Source organism: Leiobunum rupestre, chromosome 4 (assembly GCF_980474605.1).
Source record: "Leiobunum rupestre chromosome 4, qqLeiRupe1.1.hap1, whole genome shotgun sequence".
NCBI lineage: Eukaryota > Metazoa > Arthropoda > Arachnida > Opiliones > Sclerosomatidae > Leiobunum > Leiobunum rupestre.
This window is the reverse complement of record NC_143387.1, coordinates 61,321,463-61,349,189: the sequence shown is the minus strand read 5'-3', so window position 1 is coordinate 61,349,189 and position 27,727 is coordinate 61,321,463. Positions and strand designations below refer to the sequence as shown.

The 27,727-nt window shown below is 37.8% G+C and overlaps 3 protein-coding genes across 8 annotated transcripts in view; 1 reads left to right on the top strand and 2 right to left on the bottom strand.

Annotated features, from left to right (window-relative positions):
- LOC149948623 (uncharacterized) overlaps window positions 1-14,466 on the bottom strand; it is a 21,828-nt gene extending 7,362 nt beyond the window's left edge. Inside the window, exons 1-8 of the mRNA XM_090173678.1 lie at window positions 14,309-14,466; window positions 14,092-14,167; window positions 2,304-2,335; window positions 2,074-2,161; window positions 1,922-2,004; window positions 1,297-1,343; window positions 1,166-1,226; window positions 62-108 (exon numbers count right to left, since the gene is read on the bottom strand). Coding sequence (XP_090029804.1) covers window positions 62-108; window positions 1,166-1,226; window positions 1,297-1,343; window positions 1,922-2,004; window positions 2,074-2,161; window positions 2,304-2,335; window positions 14,092-14,167; window positions 14,309-14,343 — 469 coding nt within the window. The 5' untranslated portion in view covers window positions 14,344-14,466. The remainder of the gene's footprint in view (window positions 1-61; window positions 109-1,165; window positions 1,227-1,296; window positions 1,344-1,921; window positions 2,005-2,073; window positions 2,162-2,303; window positions 2,336-14,091; window positions 14,168-14,308) is intronic.
- LOC149948622 (ras-related protein Rab-28-like) lies at window positions 14,074-24,909 on the top strand. Of its 3 annotated transcripts, none has more exons than XM_090173687.1 (7): window positions 14,074-14,179; window positions 22,522-22,694; window positions 23,182-23,278; window positions 23,365-23,453; window positions 23,518-23,647; window positions 23,767-23,870; window positions 24,464-24,909. In XM_090173687.1, the coding sequence occupies exons 2-7, from the start codon at window positions 22,614-22,616 to the stop codon at window positions 24,638-24,640; spliced, it is 678 nt and encodes a 225-aa protein (XP_090029813.1). In that variant the 5' UTR covers window positions 14,074-14,179; window positions 22,522-22,613; the 3' UTR covers window positions 24,641-24,909. The 3 variants fall into 3 exon arrangements, with proteins under 3 accessions (XP_090029813.1, XP_090029815.1, XP_090029814.1); XM_090173688.1 differs by lacking the exon at window positions 14,074-14,179 and adding an exon at window positions 21,510-21,793; XM_090173689.1 differs by lacking the exon at window positions 22,522-22,694.
- Window positions 24,884-27,727, bottom strand: LOC149948621 (mitoferrin-1-like). Of its 4 annotated transcripts, none has more exons than XM_090173679.1 (6): window positions 27,326-27,727; window positions 26,643-26,868; window positions 26,468-26,524; window positions 25,869-26,398; window positions 25,479-25,627; window positions 24,884-25,368 (listed from the first exon to the last, which is right to left on the bottom strand). In XM_090173679.1, the coding sequence occupies exons 1-5, from the start codon at window positions 27,440-27,442 to the stop codon at window positions 25,496-25,498; spliced, it is 1,062 nt and encodes a 353-aa protein (XP_090029805.1). In that variant the 5' UTR covers window positions 27,443-27,727; the 3' UTR covers window positions 24,884-25,368; window positions 25,479-25,495. The 4 variants fall into 4 exon arrangements, with proteins under 4 accessions (XP_090029805.1, XP_090029807.1, XP_090029806.1 ...); XM_090173681.1 differs by having other exon boundaries at window positions 25,878-26,398; window positions 27,326-27,725; XM_090173680.1 differs by having other exon boundaries at window positions 25,872-26,398; window positions 27,326-27,721.

Here is a 27,727-nt window from a genome sequence, read left to right as displayed (position 1 = left end):
TGCGTAGTAGCTTCTTATTTTAATCAGGTAACTACGGTAATTAATTAACACATTTAATTACTTTTAATCGCGTTTTTAGGAGCGAAACCTAGCCTGTCAACCATGTACCTGTAAAAAGATTATACAACACTTATAATAGTCAATTAAAATTGTCATTGTTCTAATTATTATAGGTAAAAAGTCATCGAGACTAGCCAGAGAAAATAAATCCGATTAATTATTAAGAAGGGTAGAATAATTTACGTCGTCACGCGATTTTCAAAACAAATTGAAAAAATGTTGAAATTGCTCAAGGCTCTAAGACGTTAACGAATTCTCAATAGGTTTAACGAGATTCATCAATAACCGATTAAACAATTTATAAATTAGTTTTGGAACAAGAGGTCGCGTGTCGAGATACGACGGTACCCGCCCTTTATTTCCCAAATTGACCCCGAAATTAAACCACCCAAATAAAATCACGTGACTTTAAATTCGGTAAGGAAAATAGCAAATAAATATATCCCCGCCAGGGGCCGCGCGAGTTGTAAACAACTTATCGTATCTGTCAGAAGTATGGTCAAATTTCATCGGGCAAAAAATAAACTTCTTGGAAGTTTTTTCCATAGATCCTATACCTGGGAAATATACAATGGTCTAGGCGCCTTGGAAAAAAAACGATTCAAGAATTTCCGTTGAAATTCGCCATTTTCGGAGGCAGTCGTTGTAATGACCTTTCTTTGCCGATGTCTGTCGAGACTCGGAAAGGTCAAAAAGGTCGAGCCCAAAGGAAACAAATCAAGAGTTATACAGGCGAGCCCAACGTATCATTTTTTTCTCGCTAGTTCCTATGCCTTTCTTTTTGTTTTTTAAAAAAAGTCTTAAGTTTTTGGCCAACGTCGAGAACGAATTTTTTTGAAGAGCCCACTTGACTTTTTACGAATTTTCGAGGTCAGGGGTTGACCCCCCACCAAGTTCCAATGTGGAGGGCGTCCCGGTCCCCTTGTTTCACGTTGAGTGAGCCCCCACCCGCTCTTGGACTTTAATTCAACTTATGGCGGAACAAAAAATGTCCGTAGCCCACGCCCAAATATAGAGAAGAGCGACCTCTGCCGATGACCCCTCACCAATTTCATTTCAAATATTTTTTTTGTTTCTAAAAGGAGATAAAAAATAGCGTACGTACTTGCATATGAGATATCCGGTACGATTCAAACCATGCGTACAATGAACACCTAGCAACCTTCCTATTAAAGGTTTCAAATTTAAGATTTAATTTAATTAAAATGATTTTTCTTTAATAAATTGAAATTGTACCTCTTTGGGTATCGTCTTGGAGAAAATCATCTACTGTCTTAAAGAATCTAATAATTTTAATACCAATTAACAGGGTTGGCAAAAACCGGCTTTAAAAAAAAATCCAGTATGGTTAAATCCGGATGTAACCGGTGGTTTAAACAGGTTAAAACCGTTAATAAAAAATTCTCAAATTGCTTATATCTAGCCCTCATTACTTCAAAAATGCTCAAATTGCCCGATTTCAAAATTACGTTTTTGCGCGTGACAATTACCTTTACATTGTGAGGTACAGCAGACTTATTTACCCGCTTTTATACCCTAACATGGCAGTGTATTTTCACGCGCAAAATGAATTTTAAGATTCCCTTATTGCTTATATCTAGCTCTCATTACTTACGACAAAAAGTGAAGGTTAAGTTTTAGTTTTTTCAAATATTTCTAATTAATTTATCAATTTTTTTAATAAAAAAAAGTGGTTTTAACCATGGATTTTATTAGCTGGTTAAATCTTGGTTAAACCAGGGTGCTTTAAACCAGTCTGGCTGGTTCTTGCTAACCCTGCCAATTAACCTTTTTTTTATCCATTTTTAATATTAATTAATAAAATTTATTTGACGCTGATTTTATTCGAAATAAAACTTACGCATCTACAACTGGGTGCCCGGGTACTCTGCCGTGCCCTTGACAAAATATCTTTTTGTATCCTATTTTATCCTTCCGAAACACCTTAATTAATAAATTAATTAATAATATGAATTGGTATTAACGAGGTAAATAATTTCAATGCATATTTACAATAGGATCGTAGTATCTTTGCGTGTTAGTTAAATCGACGACAAAACCCAAATCCGGTACTTTGCGAATTAAATCACTCGGAGTAAACCTAATTAAATTAAAATGAATATAATTTTCCTTTAGATAGATTGCTTCTAAGGAATAAATACAAATATTTCCCCCGCTTGTTAAATAAACGCGAAATTCCAAGCGCATATTTTCCTCTTAAAACATTTATTGTATAATATTACCGTTCTTCAGGTCCCAGATTTCCGCACAATGCCTAAAAGGAAATAAAAAAAAAGTTAAAAGATTCCAGGCGAATTTATGATACGTTAATTTTATTCGTATTGTTACAAAATGAAATTTAAGATGGTATTCTTTCGGGGGGTATAGTAGGACCCACGAAAGAACACGCGGGTAAAATAAACGGTTTTCTCGATCCGGGTGTAAGTTACTTTCTTTGTGTTACCTTCTAATTTACGACAGAAAGTCAAAATATCTGTAGACAGAATTCACCCCATCCGTTGATTCCGTCTTTCCGTAATGTCCCCACTCGGGCCTCGGTTCCTCCTCTCATTCAAAAGTAAAAACGTCCCAGTGAGTTCATTAGAAACGTTCCCAACTCTTTCTTCTCCAAAAAGAGTGAAAAATGGACCTATAATGTCCCCCCTTATTCTTTGACCGGGGGAGGGGGGGGGGGCGTTCTTTTGGTGAAGCCGACAACCCTTTTAGACGTAATTTACGCGAAAGGACAAACGGTATTTCAAAGGCTTAGTTTCATTTTACGGTATTTTCGCGGAATTTACCACCCACATTTGATGTTTTTTACGGCTGCGACTTATTACCACTATTTGATAGCTTAAACATTAAGTTGGCTTAAGCCGACTTTATTTCGCTACTTTTCTACTCGTTTTTACAGTCGACGCGATTTTAAGTACCTAAATTTTGTTAAGAAAATGACTAACAGGATTGAAATAGTTTTTTCAAATTCAATCTCTCTGATTTTTTCTGGATCTACCTAGTCATTTCCCTGACTTATTTTACGCCAAAATTCGAAAATGTTTAACTTATATTTTAGTAAATATTTCCCATTTGGAACCATTTTCCAGGTTTTTCCCAAATGTCGTGACTTTCCCTGTCTTATTTTATGCCAAAATGTAGCAATTTTTAGGAACTATTTGCAAACAAAATTAAATTCCCCGACTTTTCCATAATTTTTAGACCCATTTGCAAATTCCCCGACTTTTCCAGGAATTCCAGGTTTTCCAGGTACTCTGGCAACCTTGAATGCGTATTTTAAAGCAATCGATAGATGTTCAATTTATTTTATAAAACGTTAATATTGAACCGGATACGTGAACCTTATAATTACCCTTAAGCCTCTGTGATTTCGATATCTTTGGATTTTCCATTAAAGGGAATGTAACATCTAATTTGTTTTTTACGGAAGAGCCAACATTTTTAAGGGTTACTAAGCATCGCTGAAAATGTCAAAAGCCATAGGGGGAGCGGACAATATCGGAACCATTTGGATATGTGCGACAGAAATACAAGAGTTTATATATTTAAGAGTACGGTTAAAAATACCGACATAAGCTTAGAAAACCAAACCGCTAAGACAACGAATTTACAAAACCCACAATTTTATCACCGAAGTTGTTCCGTAATGTGGACCTATATGAGATATGAAATTTCCCAAAAGGAGACGTTGCACTACCCATTCCATTTGCCATGGCAACCGAAAATGTTTTTGACCACTTACAACCAAAATAAGATTTTTACCTTATTTTACCCAAAATTTGTTACAAATTTACCCTAAAAATGTTTCAACTTACCCAAACTTGATGAAATTTACCTAAATGTGGTCCAAATTACACATTTAGTGATTTTCAAAATTTTTCAAAATTTTCGTAGCTAGGACCCTGTGAAACCGAGAAAATCCCATGCTTTTTTAAATGGAGATTTTATTGTTTAAGTGATCAAAAACATTTTCGGTTGCCATAGCAAATCGAATGGGTAGTGTAACGTCTCCTTTTGGGAAATTTCATATTTCATATAGGTCTACATTACGCCCGACTTTGAACAAAATCGGCAATAAACACCTCGGGTACTCTCCTTGTTAGTTTACATTAGCGCGCGTAATGACGCGTCACTCAACTTTGTGACGTACAAACGTTTTTAACGAGCGTTAAAAAAAATGACATTATGACGCGCGCTAGTGGAAACCAAGCATAAGCCTTAGTTTCCGCTAGCGCGCGTCATAATGCATTTTTCTTTACACTCGTCAAAACGTTTGTACGCGCGCTAGTGGAATCCAAGGCTAAGATTTAAGGCTTTATTTCCACTAGCGCGCCGAACGGCGCGAATATCAACTTTGGGGCATACACAAGATTTTAAATAAAAATTAATTATGATACATACTAATGGAAACTAATCTTAATACAAATTTTTAGCATCGCCGTTCGCCGTCACAGCTTTTTGGCCATAATGAAAACCCGCGCTTGTTTTGTGATTTGTAAATCATCTCTTAAATGAACTAGAAACTAAATTAAAAAAACCTGCAAAACAACTAGTTTTTAAACTAACGCCAATCACCCCTAGTTTCTGTTAAACAAGATGTCAGAAATGCAAAATTCGTTGATCCACCATAAATGTGGAAGTTCGTATTTCCTTTAGGGCTGGTTTTCACTAGGGCAAAAATTCCAGTTAGCCTTGGTTTCCACTAGCGCGGGTAATAGCGCTTTATTCAACTTAGAAAAATACATTATGACGCGCCCTAGTGGAAATCAAGCTTTAGACCTAATACAATTTTTCGCGTTGACGAAAAAAATCAAGTTATGCCTAAGCCTTAGATTACACTAGTGCCAGTAACGGCGAGTCACTCAACTGTGAGACGTATAAAGGTTTCGAAGAGCGTAATGAAAAATGCATTACGACGCGTGCTAGTGGAAATCAAGCATTATGTCTAATACAATGTTTTCGTCGACGCATAAAATATCCGTAGGCCTAATACAATTCTTTGCATCTCCGTTAAACTTGGTTTCCACTAGCGCGAGTCATTATGTACATTTCTGTACGCGCGTTAAAAAGTTTGTACATCCCAAAGTTGAGTAACGCGCCGTTACGGGGGCTAATGGTAACCAAGCATTAGGCCTAATACAACTTTTTACGTCTATGCTTTGAAAATAAGACATAACAGTTTCAAATATAGTAGGTTAAATTCAAAGACCTTTAATCCAGTCAATCGTTATTTAAATTGCGAGCGGTATTTGTGCCGATTATATGATTTTGACCTTAATGATTGGGGGGTTCAAGAGAAGCGACTTTATTTCTCACCACAAATAGGTTATCATTCGGCGCGTAATTATTTGGGTAACGCGACGTGGGCGCCGGTCTCGTCCCAGCGGCGTCTAAACAGATTGATACAGGCGCCAGGCTTTGGGCAGCTGACCGACACCGAAACACTAAAATATTACCAGTTTCTTTTATTCGAATTCTCTGGCGGTTATCTGTACGCGTATAAATTTATTCCTGCGGCGTGTGGGCAGCTGACGTCTTGATGGAGAAACAATAACCAAAAGGTTAGGGTTGAATTAACAAGTTGACCAAAGACGAATATAGACCGGCGCTTTAGTCGCCTTCTACATTCGTGTAACGTCAAACGAAAAGCACAGTAATAATATTAATTATTATTTCATAATTAATTTAATTCACTCAAATTAATTTAATCCTTGATTTTAATTCATTCAAATTAATATAATCCTTAATTTTAATTCATTCAAATTAATTTAATCCTTAATTTTAATTCATTCAAATTAATTTAATCCTTAATTTTAATTCATTCAAATTAATTTAATCCTTAATTTTAATTCAATAAAATTAATTTAATCCTTAATTTTAATTCAATAAAATTAATTTAATCCTTAATTTTAATTCAATAAAATTAATTTCATCCTTAATTTTAATTCAATCAAATTAATTTCATCCTTAATTTTAATTCAATCAAATTAATTTCATCCTTAATTTTAATTCATTCAAATTAATTTCAACCTTAATTTTTATTTAATTAATATTAATTTCATTCTTAATTTAATTCATTCAAATTAATTTCATCCCAACCGCCACTCTTCATTTGGCAATGGCGTTAACCAAGACGAATTCCCTTTATCAGAGTGTAAGTCCGGCGAATCAAAGATGGCACCGGACTTAAAACCCCGAGAAGACCCCCACGCGAGGCTAAATACCTATTTCTATCTAGGCATCATAGCAAAGAAAACTAATAATAAAAATTATTTGTACGGAAAACACCGCGTAATAAAATCAACGGGCATCTCCGGGTTCGGGGTATTTTTATCAGGTAAAACCTTCTTTCGCGTGTAGCACTCAGCGCCTCGTGCTTCTTGGCGGGCGAAAAATTCGCGCGCTTTCGCGAAAAACCGACCGTGGCGCCGCGGCGGCTACCCTATAAATTACGAAACAAATCTCGGGAGAAAAATGGCGGGGAAAATCCGGTAAATAAAAGAAAAAAGTTGTCTTCCTCGTCTTGGCCCTAATCGTTAATTTTATGGCGCGTTTACGAGGAGAAGAGAAAAATAAAGGGGTTTTTACAGACGTACAGCGTTAAGCGTTACGTGCAAGTAAATTCTGGCTAAGGCAAAAACATCACGGAGTTGAGTGTCGCCGCAACAAAAGTATTAAGCCTAAAAAGTAATTTTTGCGTCGATGAAAAAAAAAGTATTAAGCCTAAAAAGTAAGTTTTGCGTCGACGGAAAAAAAATTATTAAAGGCCTAGGTTTTTTTCTGCCTGTCCCCCTTTAAATTAACTTAGTGGAGCACAAATACCCTGGTGGTAGGCCAACCGCTGAACATGTCGGCCTAATTTAAAGGGGGACAGGCAGAAGAAAACCTAGGCCTTTAAGCCTAAAGCTGGTTTCACACTCGACGGAAAATTAGCAGCGTAAAGTTGAACGTTAGCGGTATATCGAATGGGAATCAATTTTCAGCTCGGCGTTTATTATCGTCTTTCCGGCATATTTTCCGTCGAGTGTGAAACCAGCTTAAAGGCTGGTTTACACTAAGGCAAAACCGCCGTGACGGCGGGCGCTAACTTTTGAAATCCTCGTTAGGCCTAATAGAAAATTTTTGCGTTCACGCCCGCCGTCACGACGGTTTTGCGCTAGTGAAAACCAACCCTAATGCTTACTTTCCACTAACGAGCGGAACCGCCGCGTCACTACTGGCACGTAAACACGATTTTACGCGCTTAAAGAAAAATGCATTAGGAAGTGCGCTAGTAAAAACCAAGCTTAACGGAGAATATTTGCGTAAACGCCAAAAATGCATTAGTATTAATGCTTAGTTTCCACTAGCGCACGTAACAGCGTCCCGACAACACTTATGGGCGTAGACACATTTTTATGACCATAAAAAATACATTACGACGCGCACTAGTGGAAATTAAGCTTATAGGGTCACGTAATAATTTGAAAAATTAGGCCTGATTTCATCTAGCTCCTCCCATTCTGGAAGATCGACCAATCTAATTTTTAGAAATTAATCCTTGGCCTTTTAAAGGCTGGTTTTCTTTCGGGCAAAAAATCTCCGTTAGGTCTAATGCTTAGTTTCCACAAGCGCGTAACGGCGCGTCATTTACCTTTAGGACGTACAAACATTTTTATGAGTGTAAAGAAAAATACAAATTACGACGTGCGCTAGTGGAAAATAAGCACTGCTTAGTGCTTAGTTTCCACAAGCGCGTAACGGTGCGTCATTTGCCTTTGGGACGTGCAAACGTTTTTAAGAGTGTAAAGAAAAATACAAATTACGACGTGCACTAGTGGAAAATAAGCACTGCTTGGTGCTTAATTTCCACAAGAGCGTAACGGCGCGTCATTTATCTTTAGGACGTACAAACATTTTTATGAGTGTAAAGGAAAATACACATTACGACGTGCACTAGTGGAAAATAAGCACTGCTTAGTGCTTAGTTTCTACAAGCGCCTAACGGCGCGTCATTTGCCTTTAGGGACGTGCAAAAGTTTTTAAGAGTGTAAAGAAATACAAATTACGACGTGCGCTCGTGGAAACTAAACTTAAGGGCTGGTTTTCACCACGGCAAAAACGCCACGATGCGACGGTGAAACCGGACCTTTAAAATCTCCGTTAGGCCTAAGAGATTTTTTTTTGCGTCGCGTCGTTTTTACCCTAGTGAAAAGCAGCTCTAACGGAGAATTTAGTGGAAAGCAGCCTTAGACAGGGTATTTACGGAATCGCGAGTTAACGACTGGGAAGGAGATTTGATTTTGTAAAGTAAATCACTTTCCAAGCGGTATAAAACGTTTCTTTTTCTTCCTCTCCCGAAGATCGATATCGTCTATCGTCGATCCCACGCGTGCCAAAGGATTTTTGTTGTTGATCGTAAATTATCGGTTATATCGTGTTCGAACGCCCCGAAAATAGCCCATCGCGTACAAGAAGGAATGCTTCGTGTTTCGCATTTTCCGTTTAAGAGTTGGAAAAGTGTCTGATACAATTTCGCGGTGTCATATACGTCAAGAAAATTCAAATACTTCGGGAATCTCGCCCCGAATTGAGTGACAGATCCCGCGTAGCGCGTCATTTTTAACTCCTATTCGATTCGGGGAAAAAAGGGGCGGGGTTTGTTTGTTATGGTAGCTTTTGGCGGGAGTTTTTGGCGATTTTCTTCCGTTGATGGGATGTCAGATTAAAATCTGGTGTTCTCAACAACTAATTTCTACTAATACCTCAAAAAGGCATACTATCATTGTACCGTCCGTATCGCGAAGACGAAATTTGACTACTGGGTACACGGAGTAGCTTTAACACACCGCTTCTTTAATTTCGAAGTTGCCCCCTTGAGGCGCTGATGGCGAAGTTCGATAGGAGAGTAGCGGAAGGTAACCCGAGAACGTCGAGATGGGTCCTAAATGGTCAAATTTTTCGCTTTTCAAAAACAATTCTCTCTGCGGGTTATGCATGGTGATCGGCCTTCTTCTTGGCGCCGTTCCATCAATATTAAGAGGGGTTGAAGAGGAGGTAATAGGTGCTGGTGGTTGATGGTACGCGTTACCGAACGGCCGCGATTTGTCGGAGTATTGGGGAGGTGTCTTATGGAATTCTTTCTACTTAGGAATCCTTGTTATGTTTTCAACGATTTTCTTGTCGGAACAAGTGGTACCGTTCGATAACGGTTAAGTTTTAAGAACATTTGTACAATAGGTATTCGCTTAAGTAGGTGGGTTTTTTTTCACTTACTCCGGGATTTCGTAGTACGGTAAGAAGAGTAACTCTAAGACGTAATTTTACTTTGATTCTGTGGTGACGAATAATTCGAGGTGGGGTAAAAATGCTTTTCCAAAATGGCTGCCTGTGGTCTTTTCAGCAGAAAAATTCTGGCTAGCAGACGACGAAATCCGATTTACTCTCTTTACACCTCCTTTTCAGAAGGAGTGAATCACTTGGAACAGTTGGCCATTGGAGGCACTAGACTGAACTTCAACTATGAAGGTTTTGGTATAGTTCCACCGAATTTCAAGCGCCTTTGGAAACTTAGTTTGAAGAACGTAAACGAAATGCTACAGCCTATGTAGTGGTAGCAGTTCAAAATGTTTGTTTGAATTGTAATCGCAACCTAATCAGTTGCAAGTACTTGTGCCGGGTTCGTACAAAATTTCCGGAATTAAATTCCCTGAAATTTCCTGGTTTTCCCTGACCATTTTAATAGAATAAATGAATGGTTTAAGGTAAAATATTGAAAAATATTACGTATTTTTAATAAATCTTTCAAATATTTATTTGCCTGATTTTTTTTTGGGTCATTTTAAAATTCCCTTACTTTTTGTGACCATTTTTAAATTCCCTTACTTTTTGTGACCATTTTTAAAATTCCCTGACTTTTCCCTGACCTTTCGTGACCATTTTTAAATTCCCTGACTTTCCCTGACCTTTTGGGACCATTTTAAAATTCCCCGACCTTTGGGAATCATTTTCAAATTCCCTGACTTTTCCAGGTCGTGTACGAACCCTGTTGCGGTGCCGTACAGCCACATACGTCGATACAGTAAGTTATCGCGATTAGCGAGTGGAGTGGAAAGTGGTTTATTATACCGAGCAGCGAGACACTGATTAAAAGTCAGCCCGGTCCCTCGTTTGAGTTGGGTTTCAGCCGCCGCCGCAAATGACCTCCGAAATGGTCCGAGCAGCGGGACACCTCCGGCCCCTTTGGCAACCCTATAACCTTCAATTAAGCGCCGGTGTCTTTCCCCAAATGGCGGGTACCCACTCTCCGGGTCACGGAACCCATTCCGGGCCTCCGCGGGGTCCTTCGTCGGGAGGGGTCAAGCGAGAGGGTCCGAACTAAAGCGTCTATTCTCCGGACAATGGATGATATTTTCTTTCATTTAGGCTTTCCTATTAACTGTCTACGCGAAGATATTTCTCTCGCTAAGTATTTTCCATTTTATTCAAAATAATATCATCAATCTTGGCCGCAAAGAGGACTCGTTCCTAACTGGGTGATTTACTGGGTCTAGCTTTCTTAGCGGAGCCGGTGATCTGCCTTCAACAAGTCAGCCCTCCTCCGCCCTTCGCCCGTGATTTACATTCCTATTTTGCACAAATTCGGAAGCTTCTTAACCATAAATAGGCAACCCATTTGGATAATAAAATAGGTCCGACGTTTGTAAAGTTTGCGTACGGGATTTTCAGTCTCAAAGTTATTTCATAAATCAGAAACTGATTTTGAGATTTCAGAGCGCAATTTCTGGTTTTTAAGCTGATTTCGAGATTTTCCAACTGATTTTGCTCGCGTAGCGTGAAGGGCTGGCCACCACCCTCCTACGCGTTGTAAACCGGCCACCTGAATTAATGGCTTTAATTTTTAGTCCCTTGATGACTTAGGCCTAAGGTGGTGCCTTGGGTATTAGCCTAGCTAATTATTATTATTTATAGCCAGATTCCGGGATTTCGAAGTAGATTTCCAGAAATCATTTTTCTCTACAGTGTACGAGATTAGTACGAATGTTGGACCCCTCGACATTGGTACTACTGCTTCGGAAGAAAACATCGTGGTAAACTAATTTGTATTTTTCCTTTTAAAAATCAATAAGTACGTAAGTTTATCATAACGTTTCACATAAGCGTCAGTTCCCTATCTTCTTAGTGTACATTTTTTAGTGAGAGCCATTGGACATCCATGGACTAATCAACTACGTAGTTGATTAGTCCATGGGACATCTGACTTATCATCCTCGCCATAGAGAGTCGAAGGACAGGTGCGTTATAATTTGTTTTTAAGTCGCGTATTTTTCCCGTTAGAGGCGCCATTTTTTATATTATGTCAATTTTACGTCACTAGATGGATAGCTATTAGTATTTGTTTAAACTAGCTGAGACACTTATGGAATATTATTATTATTAATGATAGCTACTGAAATAATGGTAACTACTTCCAAAGGTATATGGTGACTACGACTACTGCCAGATTTATATGGTAACTACTGCCAGAAATATATGGTAACTACTGCCAGAAATCTATGGTAATTACGGCCAGAAACATATGGCAATTACTGCCAGAAACATATGATAACTACTGTCAGATGTATATGGTAACTACTGCCAATGTATATGATAACTACTGTCAGATGTATATGGTAACTACTGCCAAATATATATGGTAACTACTGTCAGATGTATATGGTAAATACTGTCAGATGTATATGGGAACTACTTCCAATGTATTTTATAACTACTGCCAAATGTATATGGTAACTACTGTCAGATGTATATGGTAACTACTGTCAGATGTACATGGTAGATCCTGCCACATGTACATGGTAGATCCTGCCACATGTACATGGTAGATCCTGCCACATGTACAAGGTAACTTACAAATTTACATGGTAACTCCTGTCAGATGTATGTTGTAACTACTGTCAGATGTATATAATATATCTACCTCATCAGAGATATATACTACTATTAAAGGAACTGGCAAGGGGAGCTTTATAGGGGGGGGGAACAAAAATTCAAAAAATTTCATCGGTGACGCGAATTCGGGGGGATGGAACTGACCCTTCCAACCCTCCCCCTGTTTGAGAGCGGGAAATCGGGAAATATTTTTCTGCGTGATGAGGCTTTTTCCTCGTCACTATTTTCAACTATCGATGCCCCACGTGTTGCAAACTTGCAATAGTTCGAATTCTCGAGGCGCGACTAATAATATTGTAATTATGGCGTGTGATTGCAAAGGAAATTGTCTTTCTGGAAAGGGCAAACGTAAGGGCTGCGCTTGCCGCATTAAAAATGAAAATTGCTCTTCACTTTGTTCGCGTGGTCAAAAAATACCATGTAAGCATGGAAAAAACAATGATCTTTACGCCGATTTGGATGTTAGGCCTAGTGCTAGTACGGGTAAAACGAATGCTAAATGTTTGTCACAATTAGCGAGAAAATAAATGAACCTGGTAATAGCTAAAATTATCATATATAAAATGGCGATTTGTTTGTTTAAACCTTAAAATGATTGGAAGATTTGGGTTTAGTATTGTTTGGGAGAAGTAACTTAATTTCCATTTCACACTCAGCCAAACTGCATAACGTTATACTACGATAGTAGTTTTCCCCCTGTTTACGGGGTGATTTGTTTCGAACTAATAATCTTCCACTAAGCTTTGGGGAAAGGCGCACGCGTCCGAATTTTGCATACGGTGGTAGCAATAGTCGCTCCAGCCCTAAAAGTCAATCGACAGCGCATCTGGTGTCAAAAACACGAAATTCGTTGATTCACCTTCGAACGTCCTACTTTATACTACCAAGAATATATATGTATTTATACTCAGGGAGAATGACTAACAATTGTAAGTGCAGCTTTCAACCCCTCTCACGCTCGACGAATAAGCTCCTTCGTCCTAAAAAAATCAAATCAACGTAGTATCTCATTGGTTCCCTAAAGGTGACGTTTTCCCTCGCCTCTCTCTCGTACCGGGCGAGAAGTAAGACATTCTCGTACCTTTTAGTGCAAACTGTAACCCAACGCTTGTTACCAAAAAATTTCAAAAGAGGAAAAAAATAATATAGTAGACGTTTCCTATAATAGTACACTTTTCCTTCTTCGCCCGATTTTGGACGATTAGTAGAAACTAGAGAGACGGCGCGCGGCCAGTAGAAAATATTTGAAATTATCGTCGATTACGGGGAGAGTTGCGCGGCCTTTAACAAGAATGTGCAGCGTCGGATGGGATTCTAATTAGGGTCGTCCTTCTTCGCTACACACACCTCTCCGGACCGAGTACCCCATTTCGCCCGTCAAGGCCTCGAGCGAGGCACGCTGCTAACTAAAAGGCGCGAGAACTGGCGGCTACTCGGCGCAAAATACCGTAATTTGAAGGCGCCAAAAATATACCTAAACGCGTACGTATATACCACGTGTATATTTCAAGGATTGAAATTGATCATAGGTTTTTTCTTCTCAAAAATTCCAAAAAGGTGCGAAAATATCGCTACAAGGGGGTGTATCGGTAAAACAAAAATTGGGTATATTCTGTTATTCGGAGTCTATATTCAATTTATTATTTTATTTTTATCGTAGGTGTAAACAAAATAAAAAAATAACGGTTTCTTACTAGACCATTTTTTTTAATCACCACATACCAATCGATGGTGATTTAACTTAATTCATAATTTTATTCTTAAATTTGTCAATCACATAGACCTGGGGATTTCTAGTTAAATAGTGGTGCCTTAAAATTTAAGATCATTGAAAATTCAAAGAGGGGAAAAAGGAACCCTAGTGGAACAAAATAAATTTTGTTCCAAGTAGGTTGCCAACCATTCGATATAGTTTTCATTTTCGTTTAGTCTGTAGTTGGTTTTAAAACGAGGCCCAGAAAAAGCGGTTCATTTTAGCTTTTTAGCGAAAATACCGCCATCTAGGGACGAATCGTAGAAACTTCCTAAGATTATCCCCATCGTAGGCTTTTCATTTTCATAACATTTTCATTATCATAGACAACGTACCTCCTTAAGCGGAACCTTGAAGGCAATAAAACGAGTTCCAGCAATCGGTTTCCCAACTCTTGAATATTTAAACCAACTGTAAATAAAAGTAAGGTTAATATTATAAAGCTAAGCCTTGTCGGAAACAGGCGTTGTAGGCGGTAGGCCTTTGGAAAGCAACGATAGCCGATTACTAGTTGGGCATTTTGGTTTCATTAAAATTTATAACGTTAAATACCCTTCTGGAATTCCTCCTTTTGGACCCATTTTCATTAAACTGACGTTACTTATCTAAACTTAAAATTATATATAATAAATTTGTATTGAATGTCGTCAACACACGGACGCCGCCATATTTGTTCTCTTCCCTGACTAAGCCGCAAAATCTCAAATTCACTGCGCCGCCGAAATTGTTGAAAATTTCGCCGCATATACGATTTCCGTTATTGATCGAAAATTAAACATTTTGTACGCCTAAAAATTTTCAAGTACCCTAAAATATGTTGAATCATTAGACGTAAAATAATTAACAAGATGAAATAATAAACTTGTAAAAATAATGTAGAACAAAAATGTATATGAAAATGGAAAGTTTTAAATTTCGTGTCTCGTGTGTAAGTCCTCGTAGTTCTCCACCCGCTCGGAAGAGGGGTGATTTATCGTCTCGTAACGGGGCTTGCGTAGGCCCAACACCTTTGGGTGGCGGGTTCTTTGAAGCGTAGTCGTTTTCTCGTTACCTCCGAGGCACAAATTTGACCCCTCAAGCGAAAAGCGAGGGAGGGTCATGGCGCGCGTGAGAAAGGTCAAATGCTAAGAAGAACGCGTATTATTGAGCACCTCGATTTTACAGCGATTTGTTCCACGAATTTTTTTGCCCCAGGCCCTCCTTTGCTGTACAGAATTATACCAAAAGTCATCTTTTCATTATTCCTGTTTTTGCTTCCACGCGAATGTCAGGAAGTGAGATTGACCACTTTGAATTTTAATAGCTCTTCCGGAGTATAATTTTGCGTAGTAGCCCAGGATAGTCATTAGCCATGTAATACGCTTATCCGGATTACTTCAATTGCTTGTTTCCTTTCTCTGCCAAAGTTGTAAGTGGAAGTGATTTTGGAAAGCTTTCCATTTCTAGGTTGGGATACTAATTGCTATTTCCGTCATGAGGATAAGTTAGCTTAGACTGAATTGAATCGATAATTAAATTTAGTTCATAAATAATTTCTAGAATAGTTTAATTTAACCAAATAAATATTCTTAAAATAAAAGTATTACCCGAAATTCTTTTTTATCTAGTCAATCTGACCAGACTTTTTTCAATTTGAATGATAGGGTCCCCCAGGGCAATAGGCGCTTCAATAAAACATCTTCAAGGAAATTGCCAAGAAGTAAAATTTTCTGCAAACAACTGTTTATATAGTGCTTGGTAAAATAATGGAAACTTTCACCTGTAAATAGGACGTCGAGTTTTTTGCTAAACCTTAATATGTAAAAAAATAGCTACCTGGGTAAAAGAAAACACTTGTTGCACACCGTACAAGTGAAAAGTTTCAATTATTTCAACAAGCATTATATAAACAGTAATTTTCAGATGCTGGCGCTCGGAAATATTACTTTTTATTGAAGCGTCTTTTCCAAGAAGATTGCTCTTGGTCAATATAAAACAGATGATAACGATTTTCCTTCTTTAGAACTGGCTCCCTGACTCGATCACGAAACCCTCTAGGGTCATCCAGTTAAAACGTCTTTTGATAAAACATCTGTCTGTATGAAATTAGTTGTTGTAGTGAGTAGAGCCGATTCCACTCTTGTGTCTCTGTTTTTTTACCTTTTAAATTACATTCGGTTAGCTAGAGCAGCACCAATCTCTTTGGGATACTCTGACTGCTCCCGCAGTGCTCCCAAAATTATCGCGTGTCCCATTGGGTTAACGAGAGCCCCCTGAGAGAGCAGCTATTTTCCCGCTCCGATGAATGGAATTGGGAACAAGTTTTGAATCATTGAGTTGGGAATATAGTATTTCTAGAGCCACAATTTTTATTTGATGGCTGGGTGCACTTTCTTTAATTCCTGCACGAAGCAAAACAGTTATTATTAGTCGGTGGCGTCATCTACCGCAAGACAATGGTGATAATAATTTAATCTAGTGTCGTTATCTACCAGTAGCGTGAACAGAGTATAAGAAGACAATATTTAAGAAAATATATATTTTATTTAAAAGATAGATGACGCCACCGACTAATGTGATAAATGTGAGCGTCGTTACGTGATTTCAAGAAAGTGTACCTGGAGATGCCAGCTACAGCAGATAAAAATTGTGGCTTAAGAAGTACTATATTCCTAACTCAATGTTTTGAATAACAAAAATTGAAAAAAATGGACGCTACCAAGAAAATTTCCAAAATCATAATGGTTTATCAAGATTATTCAACTATAAGGTTGGATAACGACGCTATACTCGCAATAGAATCGCCTGTCCTACGAAAGGTCCGAATCCCCCCCCCCCCCCCCCACTTGAGCAGAAAAGGGGGTCAATTTATATGAATTTGTAAATAAGTAGAAACTCGCGAATAAAAATAAAAAATAAAATATTCTATATAAATATTTATTTTTAATAAATTGCGTAATTATATATAGTTGAATAATCTTGGTTTTATAAAAGAATTTGAATGTTTTTATTTGGAAAATTTGTGGATTTTTTGGAATTTGAAGTCAATAGATAATATAGATAATAGAAATAATATTAATAAATAATAATAATAATCAGCTAGGCTAATACCCAAGGCACCACCTTTAAGGCCTAAGTCATCAACCGACTTTTAAAGCCATTAATTCAGGTGGACGGGTTACAATGCGTAGGAGGGTGGTGGCAAGCCCTTCATGCCACGCGAGCCAACAGCTCCCTAGTCCTACACTAACTATTACCGTTAACCTCAACAAGTTTTTATGTATAATCTTTAAGAAAGGTTTATAACACTTTGCTATGCTTCTATTAAAAATTTAGCCTAAATACTGCGCCTAAAAACAACGCTTTTTCTCAATGGGAAATTGCTCTCTCAGAACGATCACGCCATGCGTAAAATTTACTTGATCGGAGTTTTAGGTGCAGTTTCGGAGCAGTCGAAAGAATAACGGCAATAAGCAGACGACTATGACTTTACGGACTTATCTCTTTTGATGAGGAGTAACAAGTGTAGCCCAATTTTTTGCTGGGGCGGACCGTTAACTTTGGGTTCCCTGGACTAACACTGCTTGGGTCGTATACCAACTTTGGGTTAGCTGTGGCGACTCATTCGTCATTTGGTGAAAAATCTCGTTTTTTATAATTCCTTTTAAATTTTTAATTTAAATAGTTTTTATTAAGTTTTGACCGCGAAGGGGGCCCTTTGATTGAACGGGACCCTGGGCTGCAGCCCATAAAGACCATGCCTAAATCCGCCCCTGATTGTTTGAGTGTAGAGTAATTATCACCACCGGAACCAGTGTGATTAGGTTAACGTTTGCGCATTTAAGTTCCAGATCAAGCCAACAGTATCCACCTATTATCCATCTATCAAGTAAACCCTTGTAAGCTCTTGTTATTCTTTGGGGTTTTTTTTTTCAACCCAAAAAGATATAGGTTAACAATTAAATAGAAATTCGCCAAAGGGTCTTTGCTAAATGTAGCGTGAAAATACCATAATACATTGAAAACGTTGGCACGTATTTTAGGAAAAATGTTGTTTTAAAAAGCGAATCCAATCGTTTTGACCAGTTCGATACTTCTCGGTGGCATCGCGGGAGAAGGGGTCTCGGGTTCCCAACAACTTGACCTCTCTCAATTTTTGACACGACTCGTAATTAAATTGGTGGCTAGGATAACCCCTCATTAGGGCCATCCAGTTCCTTTTCTCTTATGGCGACTTCAAAGGGGCCGATTAATTTTAAACAGTTCATGTCTGAGCCCTCGGGCCATATTCGCCCCTTGGCTCTTTACTTTAAAGCCGAACGCCGCCATCACCCCGGGCCGACGTCGGTTTATAGGAAAATTGACCACAATTGACTTGTTACATTTATTATTTCGGGAATCTAGTGTCGGATGCGCGGAATAGTTTATTTTTGGCTTGCCCGACTTTGGTTATTGGATGTCTTATGGAATAAAATTGGCTGTCTTTGATTTTCAATCTTGCGGACGTGGTCAACAAATGAAAAAACGATCAAGTCATTTTCTCATTCACTCTAGCACCTCGTTCATTCGAATTTCATATCCTGTTTGAATTATATATCTGCTTTCGAGACAATGATATATCTTCTTTTAAAACTGACATATCTGTTACGAGACAATGATATATTTGTTTCGAGATAATTTGATATCTACTTTCGAGATAATTTGATATCTACTTTCGAGATAAATTGATATCTACTTTCGAGATAATTTGATATCTGCTTTCGAGATAATGATATATCTGCTATGAGATAATGATATATCTGCTACTAAAGAATGATGTACCTGCTACGAGAAAATGATAAATCTGCTACTAGAGAATGATAAATCTGCTTTTGAAACTGACATATCTGTTACGAGACAATGATATATTTGTTACGAGATAATGATATATCTGCTTTCGAGATAATGATATATTTGTTACGAGAGAATGATAAACCTGCTTTTGAAACTGACATCTGTTACGAGACAATGACATATCTGCTTTCGAGATAATGAGATATCTGCTTTCGAGATAATGATATATCTGCTTTCGAGATAATGATATATCTGCTTTCGAGATAATTTGATATACCTGCTTTCAAGAGAATGATATATCTGCTTTCGAGGTAATGATATATCTGCTTTCGAAATAATGATGTATCTGCTTTCGAGAAAATGATATACCGGTTACGAGATAATTATAAATATATTACGAAATAATGATATCTTACGGGAAAAGAATCGATATCTTACATGACAAGGATGTCTCTTACGACAATGTTATCCGCTAATTTTCCAAAATGCACTTTGGATAAATATCTAATGCCGAACGAAACACATAATAAACGGAATTTCTGAAACTATTACAATTTTCAGAGGGAAAATATTATTTATAAACTAGTAAATAGTAAGTATGATCATTTTAATATTTCGTCGTTACGCGGAATAATACAAGACAAGAGGTAAATTTTCGGTCGTGCTGCGGTGTATGCTTCCGCGGTTTGTAGGGGAAATTTTCATGCATTTAAAAGCCAGGGAAGGTACATGTTTCATTTTTTATGGCGTATTATTGGTATCTTTGCCTTCTTTGAAATTTATAAATTTGCGACGTCAAATCGGCGTTCTATCGCGAAAGCTGTCTTCATATTTCTTAAACGAGTCACCGACAACTAGGAGCAACAAACACAAAGAGAACGCAGCTAGCCTTTAAAAACGCTAATGCAGTGTTGTGTACCTTTATGCGGAAAGGGGGAAGACAATTTCTAAATTTACCCCTTCCGACGGCAGCAGGCGCTAAAGCGTCTAACCAAGGAAAAATGTACGTAAGAAAATGCACGACTTTTGACGGGTTGTGTTCTTGTGTTTGTTGCTCTTAGCTGGCACCTTTTCCCGAAGAGTACATACAAACTGAATTATATTTTATAAGAGCATATGCTCTTATATTTCAGTTTGTTATATTTAAACTATATTGTTCTCCTTTTGTCGGGTGCTGTGTTTGTTGCTCCTAGCTGACAATATGTAGATTTTTTTCACTTGTTTTGTAACAAAAGAAGTACACCATTTACGCTTGTTCTGGTAGAGGGAATTACCCTACATCGTGAACTATTCGTCAAGGTCAGATTATCGGGGCTACACTTATTTATCCTCCTGTACAGGAGGTTTACAGAGAGTAAACTAATAAAATCGTCTGCTTATCCAGAATTTATCTACTAAGATGGCCAATTTGGGAAAACATATTTACCCCGACTCGAACTATTCACCACCACATAATCGGAGTAAAATGACGTCATAGGGTTACTCTTGTTACTCAACCCCGAAATCCCAGAACAAGCGAAAAGTTCCTGGCACCTACGAGCGACGCCTTGTTTCTTATAATCGCGTCCCTTTTTAGAAGCGCATCATAGGGGCTTCGGAACTAATCCCTAGTTTACGCAACCTGGTAACCCAGTGAAAGCGTTCTTATTTTTCGGCGGATGTAGGTGAAATGAAGCATGCTTCTAATTAATATTGGTTTTCCCCCGTCAACTTTCTCATGATGGTGGACTGCTGTGTACTGGTAGCAGCGGTAGCGGTTGCTAGGGGTCATTACGTTCAATTCATTAATATTTCCACCTATTACGTAATTATCTTTTATGGCCAAACCCAGATGGTTTTAGTGTGTCAGTCGTGAGCTGTTTCGCATTTGCGTCCCTAATTTCATTATGCCTGTGAGTTTTTAACGCCAAACAGTAATCGTTTGATTTCATTCGTCGGGCGGGCGGCCAGGGAATTCGGGGGTGGCGAAATAATTGTTTCCTTGTACTACTAGTAGCTCGTGATACATGTTCGTTATAGTTCATTAATTTGAGAACCATATTGATATTTGAACAATTAGCATTTTCAGTTCACATAGAGCTAAATCTAAGCGGCTTTGGGAATTTTCGTCTGCTTAGCAGATAAAAATCTAGCAGTTTATGAACCTCTCACGCAGTGTCGTAGAAACGTTTGAGACAGCGCTGCCAGTTCCCGAAACTTAAATTATCGTACCAGAACCAAAAAATTATCCATTTCAGATATAAATTATCTTACGCGTGAAAAATGGCGGTAAATTGGAAAAATTATGTTTAAAAGTCACAGTTTTAAATATATTTCAGCCAATTAAAAACATTATCGTACATTATCGTACGGGCAAGCTGAATTATCGGAAAATGCTTGCTTTGAAGTACGCCATTAAAAATACCGTACGTCCCAAAAATTAGCTAGATATTATCGACGTGTACAATAATTATCGTACGTCTGGAAGCGCTGGTTTGAGAAGTTGGGAGAGTGGGAGAGGCAAAGCAGCTTAAACCCTGTTGTCGGGGGGGAAGAATAGTCCCCTAGTGGTCAGTAAATCATTTTTTTTAATAGAATAGGCATTTCACCCCCTGCCGCCCCCCGATTCCTACGCCCCTGTTCTCACGCTGACCGCTATAAGGCTCTATGTGAACTGAAATGACTGAAACGATAAAGTCGGTTTTGAAGTCGTGCTCGTCACAGCTGTAGCTTTAAAGGGAGTATAAAGTTACATGTTTATGGTGGCTTTTCTAATTTCACATTCTGCCACCAGCTAGAGGTAATTGAATCTCTTTAATAATGGACGCCATGAAAGTTACTGTTTTTTTACTCAATAGGCCTTTCTATAAAATAAGCTACGCTTGCTGAACTTGTTTTTATGTACAGGAGATGAGTAGATTATTCCATAATGTAGCTCATTCGTCACGAAATACGTAGAAGTTCAGTTCAGTTTATGCCTCGTAGAATTTACTCTTATGTCCAGGGCTATTCGTAATACAACGTCATCGATACGTCACCGGTGACGCAGCAGCGACATCAAAACAAGAAGGCCAATGTTACTTTATAGAAATAACATCGAATTGAAACCGTAATTGTCCTCCTTTATAATCCTGCGAATGGCTTTTATTGAGTAGTAGAATGGTAGTGGACACACTTTGGGATATTACTCGACTTTGGCTACGTCTACTAGTCATTTATTGATACGAGGTCACTTCGTGGTTTACGGTATAGATTATTTGGATTTAAATTTTTCAATACGAAACGTTAAAGGATTTATTGTATAATTGATAAATCGCTATAAAAATAAAACCTTGAAAATAGATCATAAGTCGGGGAAACGGTTGGGGCCCCTTCGTTCCGGTTGATATAGATAGATCACGCCAACTGAAAAGCGAGGAAAAAAGACGTGTTAGGTATTCATGCCATTGCCTTGCCTCTGAAGCCCATGCAGGTAATCCTCGATCGAAGAAATTATTGATCGCCTAGACTCGCTTCTATGTACGGTTCACTCGCTCGGCTGGGCATCGAAGAAGCCGTATATAAGTATATGACGGCGGCAGTAGGCCACCAGTACCCGACAGAAGGTCCGGCCAGTCCAGAAATGGCCTTTCACTCGTGATTGGTGTATTCGTTCGCGGAAAATGAAGGAGCCGCGTTTGTACGTGACACTCGGAGCTTTTAATTTCGTCGCGGATTGTTCAAACTCGAGGGCCTTAAGTACCCATCGATCTGGTCGCCGCCACTACCGCGTCCCGACAACTGCGGAACAAGAAAAATAAAATAATTCCCCTTTAAGCCAAGTTTTTAATGACGAAGTCTTGTTTGACGTCCGCACGCCTTTCGTATACCCCAGATTCGCCAGCGTGTTCGCGGTTCTCAACCTCATATTATTTGGAATAGCTACGTCGCGTTGGAATATTTTAACGAGTCCTTGTTCAATATTTAAATTCTAGTTGTTCGCCTTAGTATTTAGCGAATATTCGCGCTAATGAACGAAGCGAATTGTTCGCTTATTTGATCGCTCATTATGACGGTGTACCGGTAAATGTTTATTTACGTCATGGCCGAAGAATCGACGGAAAAGTTGCTGAAAATCGTCCTTGTGGGTGGACCGGGCACAGGCAAGGTTATTTCATTTCTTTATACGTTTTTATCAGAAGTATATAAAATATATCTTACGAGAAAAGTATTTAGCTCCATACATAATTTTATTCGCTTAAAACAAGGATCTTCACAGGCTCCGAGCTGATATTTTTAAAACGCATTTCGGAAGAAAAAATAGTGCGAAGCGAAATACGTCATAAATGTATTTAATAAAACTATTTCATGGGAAAAATATTAGTTATAAATAAATATCCTGGTAATTGTTACATTTACATGTCAGGTGGAGTAATACACGTGGTTAATTTTCATAAATGATGCCGTGTACACCTCCGCTTTCTGGCGGGAAATTTGAACCCATTGGAAAATTTATCGAGCCTGCGAAGATACTTATTTCATTTTATTTAGCTAGGTGGATGGTTCCCTCTTAAGTGATATATTATAAACTTCTTGTTTCATTCTTGACAATTTTCCAATTTGCTAAAGTGTTGACGTAATTTTCATACGGTTAGAGTTCTTTAGCGACCAGGTACACGCAAGATTCATTCGATAAATTATATCAACAGACGGTTGGCTTGGATTTCTTCATGAAAAGAATTACGTTACCTGGTAAACAGAGTAGTCGTTAGCTCTTAGCGTCATCCGTTATCTTATTTGAAAGAGTATTTAAATAATTTAATACTCTTTTATTGAAGGCTCCACGCATGTTACCTTACAAATATGGGACACTGGGAGCCAAACGCTACTTAGTCAAATGGTGGACAAGTACATATTTGGAGCTCAAGTATTGTTGAAAAAATGCTTCTAAATTTACGCGTTGTTATTGATATTTCGAATACATTTTACAGGCTATAGTGTTGGTTTACGATATTACGAATTACGGTAGCTTCGAAGCGTTGAACGACTGGTTGAATGTTGTTCACAGGGTTCACAGCGCCGCTTTGTCTCTCCCCGTCTTAGCTTTGGTGGCCAATAAGTGTAAGTTGACTGTCCATTGGCGAATTCCTTTTATTACCCTCTCGGAGCTTCCCTGGTGAAAGGAAATCTCCATGTATGAGAAATATAACAATGAAATATATTTACACATAAATATACAGGTGATTTGGAACATATGCGAACTGTAAAACAAGACAGACATGCCAGTCTCGCCCACGAATGTGGAATGTCCTCCCATTGGGTTTCAGCCAAAACAGGAGAATCGGTAAGTTCCGTAGTTGCGTTATTGCGCAAGTATATAATAAATATTGCTTGTGTTATTTGCTTGAAACATGTACCTTCTTTTCGTGAGGAAATTAGAAAATTGCAATGTTTAGATTTTACATCGTTAGACCGCGTTTAACGGGAAATTAGGTTCCAATGCAAAGTGCCTCGAGCCTGCTTAGGCACATGATTCATTTTAATGACCTAGATGGATACTCGCCTTGCATGAGATATAATATAAACTTCTGGTTATAGTGGTCTTGAGTAACCTATTACAGCTCTTAATGTTAAATACTTTCAAAAACGAGCTAGAAGTATATTTACAGAGGATGCTTACGAAACCGAATTTAACAAACTTAAGTTTAGTTTTTATACATACTTCAGTATAAAACGCTAACAGTAATTTACAGTTTTATAAGCGAAATACCTTAATTAAAGGGAGTATAAAGTTCCATATTTATGATGGTAATTTGGAGCTAGTTATGTTAAAGACAATTGTAGCACCTGTTAGCAGCCGATTTAGGATATATTACCTTGAATATTCTTGTCACTTATTAAACACCCCAAATTAAAAACGATTATTTTATAATTTAGGTAAACGTTTGCTTCCAAAAGATTGCTTGCGATTGTCTGGGTATCAAACTAAGCAGAACGGAACAAGAAACCGTCCAACCTATTGTGAAAGCCGAAATTGTCCAATACGTAAATCCAGTCGAAATGATTAAAAACCAGCCGAAAAGTCACAAAACGGCTGTTTGTTCCCTCCAGTGAATCGATCAATTTTCTTTTTGTTGAGCAGCATAGTTTCGGCAGTGTTTACCGCACACTGAAACCAAAACGTCAATAACGACGTATGATATTAAATAGACAAAAGTTTTAATATTTATTTCGCTTCACACTTAAATTTAAATAATGCAAATTATAGTGTTAGAAGTACAAATCTTTTCTTGTAAATAATATTTTTTACTACTAATAATGCAAAAAGCCTAAAATAAATTGATTCACACTGATAAATTATGATTCAGCAATTTTATTAAAACCAAATAAGAGACAACGAGTCTTATTTTTTAAACCTACGAAAATCATAATAATTATATTTATATAAAAGTTTTCCGCCGGGTATTTTGACCCATTTCATAACTTCCTTGGATTCTTTCCAAAAATAGCTCCAACCATTTCAATTTTATATTAAGTTAATTTACTCAGTCCAATTCACATTTTCCATTTAAAATAAAACTAGCAAATCGGTAATTCGATTCCAATTACTCTCTTAAAATTCCCGGTGAAAATAACTTTTAACTTTATACATTTTTTTTTGACTGTTTTAACACTTGGGTGCTAGTTTTAAATTTCAGTAGTCTTGTTTTTCTTGCCGACGAATGACTTCTCTGTTCCAAACAAAGGCAAATTCTCCTAGGTTAGCTGAACCATCTTAGCTCGAGCATTAAAAACTATTTACAGAAATACCATCAGTTTGAAAACCCTTCAGGTTTCGTCAACTAAAAAAAGATGTTAGCATAATATTTTAATACTTTATAATAAGTTAAGATAATTTATTTTTTAAGCGTACATACATGATCGTTGATATTTTAATTTCGTTTAATTTTACCTTAAATGTTCCTAAAATCACAAATGACTTGTTCCAACACCGACAGATGTCACTGCCGTTCCGTGTGACGCAATTAGTTCTTCAGGAGGCCTTAAATTAATAGATGGCGCCGCCTGCGTTTGATTAGTACTAGAGGCCGCAGCACACTCCTGAAAATTATAATGCATTTTTTCTTTATAAAATACAATAGAAATAATGATTAAAATAATCTTTTTTAAATCATCAAAATGTAAAAATTAAATTAATGTTATTAAACCGATTTACCTTTACCAGGTAAGGGTAAAAAATGGGGTTCAAACATTAGTTAATGATAAAATATAAATTTTAACTATGTTAAATGGTAAAACTCCACATTAAACAAGCTAATAAATTTTAAGGGATTTCCTGTACCACCTTAACCTGAAAGGGATGAGTGTGTACCCCGATTCTTCTTTCTTGGATCATATACTTGAAAAACTCGTAGACGGACCAAGCAATGGCTGTGGACGGCATTTGGTAGACCACCCGGGCTTGCAAACCTCTAAAGTAACCCTTCAATCCACAAAACTTGTACACTGTCATGGCAGCATTAACCAGTCCATTTATTTGCTCCACCTTTATGGAAAGTAACGCTTTCTGCTCTTGCGTATTTAAAAGAGTCTTGCAAACGTCTAAAGGCGTCGTAACCGCAGCCGCAAAAGCACCGGCTATAGCCCCAGATATAACGTGGGATTTTGGATCGTAAGTCCGTTTATGATTCGTTATATCAAGCATATATTCGTAAGTTATAAAATGAATGCACTGGAATGGTATGTTCATGGTCAGTTGAGTTGTATAACTTCGATAAAAGGCTCTCATGCCCTCTTCCCTCCATATTTTTTTTAAACAATCAAAACAACTGCTGTAAGGACTTTTATACATCTGCATTCTTTGCTTCACCACTGAATGTTAAAAAAAATATTACTATAAAAACCACTTCTCAGAAACTACTCTTGATCATATTGTTCTACCTTCAGCGGGGTTCATAACAGCGTCATGAAAAAGAGTCGCCAGTCCCCCTGCCACTCCTGTGTTTTGCGTAAAAAAATAAGGTTACACATTGATAACTTATCATTTGTGATAAGAATACTATGTATCGCAATTATTGTAAATTATAAATATTTAAATTCAATTTTTCAAATTAACCTTGAGCTAGGGGATTTCCAGCTCCATGTTCAGTCCTGCTCAAAACTCTCTTCATTTTTTCGTAACAAGAGAAGTATAATGCGTGAGCAGGACCAGCTCCTAACACCACAGCATTGATACCTCGTACAGGTCGCAAAAAACCCTCGTGTCTGACCATTTTGTAAAGGGCCTCAGGAACATTTTTATAAGCAGCTTTGGGTGACGGATGTAGGCTTTGCATTCGAGTCTGTAATGTTTTTTTTCGTCTGGATTAGTTCATATTTGGGTTTTTCTATCAGATTCTAACTCAAAACAGAGAAAAATTAGGTCATGTAAGAGTAGTTTTCAGTATAATCAATAAAACGCAAATATGTCTTGGGTTTCATTGTAATTCAAAACTTCCTATTTTGGACACGTAAATTTATTTCGCTGTCAATGATTTAACGTACTATTATTAAAGAGAAAAAGGTGAACATTTTCAAGGACAACACTAGTCTTGATCTCTAAATACTTAATGCAAAAAACCTCTACATTAAATGTTTGGTTTACTCTAATTAGTAAGCGGAAATAGTCAGTTAGGCTTGTGTATCCCAATTTTTCAGACGAATTTTACACTTTCTCGATTTTATTTCCTACTGGCCTACTTTTTTTCTCTATCAGAATCGAACGATTGAAATGGCAAAGGCTCAAAAATGTACCCTCACCTTGACGGAATCTAGCGGATACATAACGCAGTGCTCGCCAATTCCGGCGGCGGCTCCAGCAAGCATGTGAGTAACAACATTATTCGTCGGCAAAGATTCGTATTCGTCATTGTCCATTACGAATTTAAAGGTTTGCTGGTCAAATTATCCTTTACAAAATATTCGATTTATTCACGTTTTTCCTAAATTTTACTTTCGCTTCTTCATCACTACACTTGCGATCTTAAGAACACGTGTCAACGCAGCCCATTGGATTCCTTTCGATGGCGGGAGAGAGAGACGGCTAACGCACACCACACTCAGTTTCGCTGCAGCAATTTTCTCATACCAGGGTAAATTTAATGGGTTAAAAAAGATGGGTGGGGCTTAAATGTACCTGCTAGCCTTGCTTCAATGATTGTT